Consider the following 7,722-nt stretch of genomic DNA (forward strand, 5'->3'; position numbering starts at 1 on the left):
AAAGGGAAAACAGGACTTTCTGGGCCCAGGGAGAGGGTGAGATTGTTGGAGGCGGGAAACAAATCTTGTCTCCCTGCAGCTGCTTCCTGGGCAGTTTTACAGCAAGCCATTCGCTACCTTCCATCAAATCAACACCTTTGAAGATCAGGGCTGTGTGGTCCTTGACCTCTGCTGCCAGGACGATGGAGGGAGCCTGCATAATTACCAGCTCCAAAACCTGCGCAAAGCTGGGGAGGGTCTGGATCAGGTAACGCTGCTGCCTCGGTGTCTGTCATATGGCTGGGAAATACAGAGGGAACTGAAAGCTCCTTGGAGTGAGAGAGTCTTACTGATTTGTGGGCAATGTGAGACTGTTTCATTGTTTTAGAATCTGTAAATGTGTATCTAAGTAACAATGACATTAATCCAAGGAACAGTGTGGGAAGAAGGGTCAGAGCAATGGCTCAGAGAAGGAATAGGAAGTTCTGGGTGAGCAGGAGAGGCAGAGTGGATGGAACAGTGGACTAGAAGTCAGAAGAATATGGTTCTATTCCTGGCTCTGACACTGAACTGCTGGGTGAACTTGGGCATGTCACTTTTCCTCTCTGTGCCTGTTTTCCATCCCACTCTTTGTGGTTCTTATTAATTTAAGCTATGAGCACCCTCAGGCAGGACTGTTTCTATGTTTGTACAGTGCCTGGCAGCATGGGGCCCTGATCTCACCTTGGGCCCTCTAGGTGCTGTGCTAATACAAATAATAAGAGAGCAGGGTGCTTTGGAAGGGGGGAAAGGGCTGGAGTTCACTGGGTGCTTGCTCCACTATGGGGACCGAGTCACCAGCCTGTTCTGCTCTCTCTATCTCTCTGTCTTCCTCATAGATCTATAACTCGACAGCCAGAGCTTTTCCACGCCGCTTTGTTCTCCCACTGAATGTGGATTCAAGTGTGCCCATAGGGCAGAACCTCAACCCTTTGTCCTACACATCAGCGAGTGCTGTTAAAGAGGCGGATGGGACGGTATGTGTTAAGGGCATAAGTAACTACACTGAAGGTGGCGATTGTATTGTGTGTGTGCACCTGGATTTCCTTGTGATATTGACTTTTTAGATCTTGCAAGGTTAGGCTTGGTCTGTACTTGGGTGGAAGTCAGTACAAAGCCTAGTGTCCTGGCACTGTGTTGCTGGAGATGCCATCTTTTAAATGCGATGTAAAACCAAGAACCTGACCACACAAAGTCACTTTAAGCCCCTGTGGCACTTTTGGCAAGAGTTGGGGTGTTAACCCTGGTGTAACTGGCCAATTTCTATCTTGTGATTCCAACATTCATCCTGCACTTTCAGTTGGATACAAGATTGTTCTTCGCTTCCTTCCCTAAGCCGCTGTGCAGTGGTGTCATGGCTCCTTCCCCACTCTGGCATGATAAATGCAGAAGTGGGGGCCAGCAAAAGTACCCCAAAACCTTATCTACCAGACTTTGATATAAAACTTCCCCCCAAAATCTTAACAACCTAGATTTTGAGAATAAAATCCTTCGCTGCCACCACCTATGTAATAATAAAGAGATCAGGGGAGAAATCACTTGGGAAATATCACCCCTGAAGTAAAAACCAGGACACAAAATTAACCAGTACCAGGTTAATAAAAAAGAAAAGAGAAAGCTTTTATTATCACCAGTCTTCCTGTTGCAAGTGTAATGACTAGACTGAAAGGTAACAACATATACACTCATGGAGAGACTCCATGGCTACGTCTAGACTGGCATGATTTTCCGGAAATGCTTTTAACGGAAAAGTTTTCCATTAAAAGCATTTTCGGAACAGAGCATCTAGATTGGCACAGACGCTTTTCCGCAAAAGCACTTTTTGCAGAAAAGCATCCGTGCCAATCTAGATGCGCTTTTCCGCAAAAAAGCCCCGATCGCCATTTTCCTCATCGGGGCTTTTTTGCGGAAAACAAATCTGTGCTGTCTACACTGGCCCTTTTGCACAAAAGTTTTGCGCAAAAGGACTTTTGCCCGAACGGGAGCAGCATAGTATTTCCGCAAAAGCACTGACAATCTTACATGAGATCGTCAGTGCTTTTGCAGAAATTCAAGTGGACAGTGTAGACAGCTGGCAAGTTTTTCCAGAAAAGTGGCTGATTTTCCAGAAAAACTGGCCAGTCTAGACACACCCCATGGGCCTAGAACTTAGTTACAAAGAAAAGCCAAAACATTGTTTAAAAATGCTCAGACATCAGATCCCATACCCAACCCATAAAATAATAAAACCTAACGGATTTATCTAAACTTTATCCTACTTACAAAAAGTGAAGAATGGTTTCTTGGAGAGAGAGAGAGAGAGACATACATGTCTGTCTCCCTCAGAAGCTGGAGGGGACTGTCCGAGACAAAGGAGGGTAAAACCAAAAATCCTTTGTCCCAGTTTGAAAGTCCTACCTACATTCCTATTGGCCACTCCACCTGGCTAGGTGTAGTTAACCCCTTAGTCCCCAGGCTGCGGGCTAACCCTCATAATCATGACAAGTGGTTAATCAGTTACTGCATTCCACTCAGGTCTGCATAGAGCTGTATGGACTCCTTAGCTCGGTTGGGAGGCTCAGATTGGCAGGGCAGCGGCACGCTCAAGCACAGACTTTGACACAAAGTCTACAAGCCCAGGTCCCACAGATCTGGGCTTACGGTGCAGTATGCACATAGCTCCGGAGGGGGAGCCACATGATTGGTGGAGGAGCAATCCCTGGATCAGCTTGTCAAGCTGAAAGATGCTGTACAAAACATTGGAGTTCTGCTACTGTTATGGAGGTTCAGGCCTTCCAGGTCCTTTTGAACCCTCAGATTGCTGTGAGTGAAAGTTTCTTCCTTGAGTGAAATGAATAAGGGAGCCAGCATGGCTCTGGCAGAGGCTGGCTAGAGGTGTCCAGGGAGCAAAGCCAGACATTCCATCTCCCCTGTAATAGCTGGATAGCAAGATGATGTGACTAGTTTGGCATCAAAGCTTCTGTCCCAAGTCAGGGCTAAGTTACACCCCTGTGCTCTGTTCTTGTCCTAGGTCTGGTGCATGCATGAAAATCTCCACTCTGAGGACCTGAAGGAGTTTGGGGGCTTGGAATTCCCCCAGATTAACTACTCGCGTTGCAATGGCAAAAAGTACCGCTTCTTCTATGGCTGCGGCTTTGGGCACCTGGTGGGAGATTCACTGATCAAGATCGATACAGAAACCAAACAAATGAAGGTGAGACGAAAGGAAGATTTTCTTCTTTAAGACCCTGGAGCTCTCCCCATTCAATGACTCAGCTTGTGAACTGGCTATTGTGGGGTTTCAGTTATCCTGAAGCCTAGGCAGCTCTCTCACCCTCCGCACTAGGATCTGTTTAACAGAAGGGCTGGGATTGGACGTTCATTTCCATTCTCTGCCCTGTTCTGCATGATTGTGACACCCTAACACAAGGAGCAGACATCTTTTGGGTCTCTGGACAGACCAGGGCAGGGGAAGGGGACATGGGTATGGAAAGAGGATCAGGATCTGAAAGGGTGGGAAATGTGTGCACTAAAAGGTTGTTATTGGGTTCAGTGTGCAGATGCTGAACGGTGCTTGTGGCCTGTGATACCCAGGAGGTCAGACCAGCTGGTGGCCCTTTCTGGCCTTAAACTCTATAACTCTAAAAATACAGGCAAACCCACAATGTGGAGGTTACGCTTCCAGGGTACCTAGAATTTGGGCTTTTGGGGTCTGAGTCGACAAACATAGAATTCAGATATCGTGTCTCACCAATATGCAGTATGTGTCCTCACTGGGACAGGTTTTAATCTTTGGGCCTGTGACATGGAACCTTCAGTGGCATAATGGGGCTTGGGCAGCCATGAGAATTTCCCTGCTTTGGTGGGTTTAAACACCAGATCTGAATTTCTTTTTCAACACTAATAGGCTAGGGGCCAAAGGGAGTTGGTATTTGTCTGAAACAAGTCCTCAATTAGTTTTAATTCAGTGAAAATCTGTGTGTGGACAGTTATTTTAGAATAAACTCATCCTATTTTATTTTAGTTTTAATTGTAAAACTTAACTTTTGAGCTAAATCACATCAGAAGGTGAGTTTATTGTGAAATAAGAATGTTCTCCCATGGAGACTGGCACTGAAATGATGAAAGATGTGAATTAAATCCAGTGTAGTTATTCTGGTGCAAGTCTCTATAGATGTGTATGCTGATGTGGATGAGCTCTTCTGCTGTAAGAGCAAACATCTCCAAACAATGCTAGATGTGTTAGTTATGGCCAGAGAGGGACATCGAGGACTGCTGCTTGATAGGCTGTCATTTAAAAACAAAGCGAAATTTCAAATTGTGAATGAAATATCTCACTGTGCCCAGAGTTGGTCTATGCCACCTTGTGTTCCCTTCCGCATTCCCTCCATAAGGTTGCTATCCTCACTTTGTTGCATCTTGTAATTTAGACTCTAGTCCTGCAGGGAGCTCTGTGCAGACAGCTCCAGTAAGTCAGTGTTATAGGTATGGGGATCTGCTAGGTCCAGCTGTATGGACCTAGTTGCAGGATCAGGGCCTTAGATTGTAACTTCCTCATGGCACAGGGTATCTCTGCCTTTCTGGACAATATAAATGGATCCTGGGCCCTGATTCTGCCCCAGGTCTCTGGATAACGGTTGTATCTAAATCATAATAAAGTACATCTATTATGTCATTGCCCGCTAGATTTGGCAAGAGGATGGATTCTACCCTTCAGAGCCTGTGTTTGTGCCAGTGCCTAAAGCCACCGCAGAAGATAGTGGAGTCATTCTGTCCGTAGTGGTCACACCCTTGCAGGTAACTCATTCTCATTTCTCCCGAGTAGCAAGAAATTGTTGTGCGTATGGTTTTAAAGTCACAGCATTGGATTTGATGCCCTCTAGAGGGCAGTCTCAACACTTCTTTCCTCATGCTCATCTGCTTTCCAGTCTCTGTACTGCTGAGTTTTATTTGCAGCCACTCCGTCCTTTGTAATTGTCAGTCGCAGCAGCGCAGCAGATTCCTAATAGCAGCCTAGTTTCTGAGGCCAAAGCTGCTTTGACAGCATGTCCAAGGAACACAGGTTCTGGCTTTGTCTTGGGTGCTGGCTTGAGCAGTCTTAGGCTGTGTCTAGACTGCATCCCTTTTCCGTAAAAGGGATGCAAAATAGACATATCGCAATTGCAAATGAAGCGGAGATTTAAATCCCCCCTGCTTCATTAGCATAAAAATGGCTGCCGCTTTTTTCCGGCTCGGACCTTTGCCAGGAAAAATCGCCAGTCTAGACGCTGATCTAGCGGAAAATAAAGCCTTTTCCGAAAGATCCCTTATCCCTTATTTTAAGAGGGATAAGGGATCTTTTGGAAAAGGCTTTATTTTCCGCAAGATCTGCATCTAGACTGGCGCTTTTTTCCCGCAAAGCTCCGTGCCGAAAAAAAGTGGCAGCCATTTTTATGCTAATGAAGCGGAGGAGATTTAAATCCCCGCTTCATTTGCAATCGCGATATGTCTATTTTGTATCCCTTTTACAAAAAAGGGATGCAGTCTAGACACAGCCTTAGGGTATGTCTACACCGCAGCGTTATTTCAGAATAACTAATGTTATTCCCAAACAACAAAGACTGTGTCTACACCGCAAGCCATTATTTTAAAATAATGTCAAGCTGGAGGATTTCTTAGTCTGACTCCTCTAACCCTCATTTCACAAGGATTAGGAGGAGTCGAAGGAAGAGTGTTCTTCCTTTGATTTCCAGCTGTGTAGACAGCGCCAAAAGCCGAATTAAGCTATTTTGACTTCAGCTACGCAACTGACGTAGCTCAAATTGTGTAGCTTAATTCAACTTTAGCCCTGCTGTGTAGACATGCCCTTACTGTGCAGACAGACTCTTCCTTGTGGAACAGGAGATGAGATGGGTGGGAAGGCAGAGTGTAATCTAGCCCTGCCATGTCTGTCTTTCATTCTGTAGAACAAAAATACTTTCCTGCTTATCCTGGATGCAGAGACCTTCAGAGAACTGGGCCGTGCAGAAGTCCCAATACAACTGCCTTATGGATTCCATGGAATCTTTGTCCCACGTTAATGGAGAAGCCAGCTACCTCTTACTAGAAGCTCCTCGCCACTTGAAGCACAGGATTAGGTCGAGCATAATGTTGAATCTCTATTTTCCTTGCCTTTGGGTCCTGCATTGTGCCTTTGATGAAGGAGCTAGCTCTGTAGCCCCAAAGCTGTTCTCTGTGCTGCTATAATATTATTAATATGCAGTGAATGGGTCTGATCCTAACACTGTGCAAGGCAATAGCCTCTCCTCCAGAATAGCCCATTGCCTTGGCTCACTTCACTGGCCTACTCTGCCAGTCTGCTACAGCCCACATGCTGCCAAGAGCTGGGTAGGCAATAGAGGCAGCAATGTGCTCCGAGTGGGAGAGGCCAGGAAGCAGCTCTGCTCCAAGCGACGGCTTTGGCTTTAGTGCACAAAGCTAAAGACCAGAAGGGACCAAGGGAAGGAGGGAAAATTGCCTCTCCCAAGTCCCAGGTGTGCCTCTGCTTTTGGAGGAAATGACCTCAGTTCAACCAGGAAGAGCAGAGAGGGTTTTGCCCCACCTGGCAGCTGGAAAAGGTCAGTTCCAGAGTTTGTCTGTGCACTAGCAGCTGGTGCAAATGTCAGTCCTTTTCCCCATACTGTCATTGGAAACCCTGCATATGTCAAACCACACCCCTGCCACAACACACTAGTGAAACCCATGTGGGTCGAAGACCCCATCCCCATCATACACTCATGGTAAAACCAGTGTGGGCCAAACATGCCCCAACACACCCCTACTTTACCTTCCCGGTGAAACCTACAGGAGTCAAATGCCCCTGACATGCCTCAACCCCAGTGAAACCAGAAAGAATCAAATATGCCTCCACACTATATCCTGCCATCAAGTCAGAGTGCGTCAAACACTTCCCTGCCATGCCCTGGACAATCCACAATGAAACCAGCAGGGATCAAATTCAACTCTCTTTTTATTTTTTCTGCTTGCACACTTAGGGCACACCTACACAGCAGGACTAAAGCCGAAATAAGCTACCCAACTTCAGCTACGTCAATTGCGTAACCTAAGTTGAAACAGCTTATTTCGGCTTTTGGCGCTGTCTATGCAGCAGGAAGTCCAAGACAGCATTCTTCCTCCAATTTCCCTTGCTCCTTGTAAAATGAGGTTATGGGAGTCAGAGTAAGAAATCCTCCAACTCGCCACTATTTTAACATTCTGTTGAAATAACTGCTTGTAGTGTAGACGTGGACTATATTATTTCAGAATAACGTTAGTTATTCTGAAATAACACTGCTGTGTAGATGTACCCTTGGGGGCAATACGTTAACTGATCTTCCTTCAGTATAATATAACTCCTGTTCATTCATTCATCTTTAAGGTAGAAGGGCAGGTCCCTTGGTTCTCAGATGCTTTAGTTGTGGTGGAATGGGTGAAGAGAGAATCTGTCGGTTGGTTTTGGAGGCCACATACAGTTCCTTATTGTCTGTCTCTACTAATAAAATACTACTCATGGTGAATGGTACCTGGAGAGTGGGCTCCACTTCTTCCGCAGGGATTCTCAAGCAGTGCTTCCTGTAAGCTGCGCATTTGGGTGGTCACCCAAAAGAGATTCAAATGCTGCCCAGCTGATTAGTAGAGCGCCCACAGCTGGCAGCAGCATGTGTTGCTACTAGGGATATAAAATCCTGTTTAATTGGTTAACCAGTA

General features: G+C 46.1%; 1 protein-coding gene across 4 annotated transcripts in view; it reads left to right on the top strand.

Annotated features, from left to right (window-relative positions):
* LOC102453028 (carotenoid-cleaving dioxygenase, mitochondrial) overlaps positions 1-7,537 on the top strand; it is a 94,911-nt gene extending 87,374 nt beyond the window's left edge. For all 4 annotated transcript variants that reach the window (XM_075909431.1, XM_075909433.1, XM_006111225.4 and 1 more), the window contains 5 exons: positions 80-247; positions 858-995; positions 3,029-3,211; positions 4,684-4,794; positions 5,943-7,537. In XM_075909431.1, the coding sequence (XP_075765546.1) occupies positions 80-247; positions 858-995; positions 3,029-3,211; positions 4,684-4,794; positions 5,943-6,056 (714 nt within the window). In that variant the 3' untranslated portion in view covers positions 6,057-7,537. The remainder of the gene's footprint in view (positions 1-79; positions 248-857; positions 996-3,028; positions 3,212-4,683; positions 4,795-5,942) is intronic.
* Positions 7,538-7,722: the final 185 nt, after the last annotated feature.

Source organism: Pelodiscus sinensis, chromosome 26 (genome assembly GCF_049634645.1).
Source record: "Pelodiscus sinensis isolate JC-2024 chromosome 26, ASM4963464v1, whole genome shotgun sequence".
NCBI lineage: Eukaryota > Metazoa > Chordata > Testudines > Trionychidae > Pelodiscus > Pelodiscus sinensis.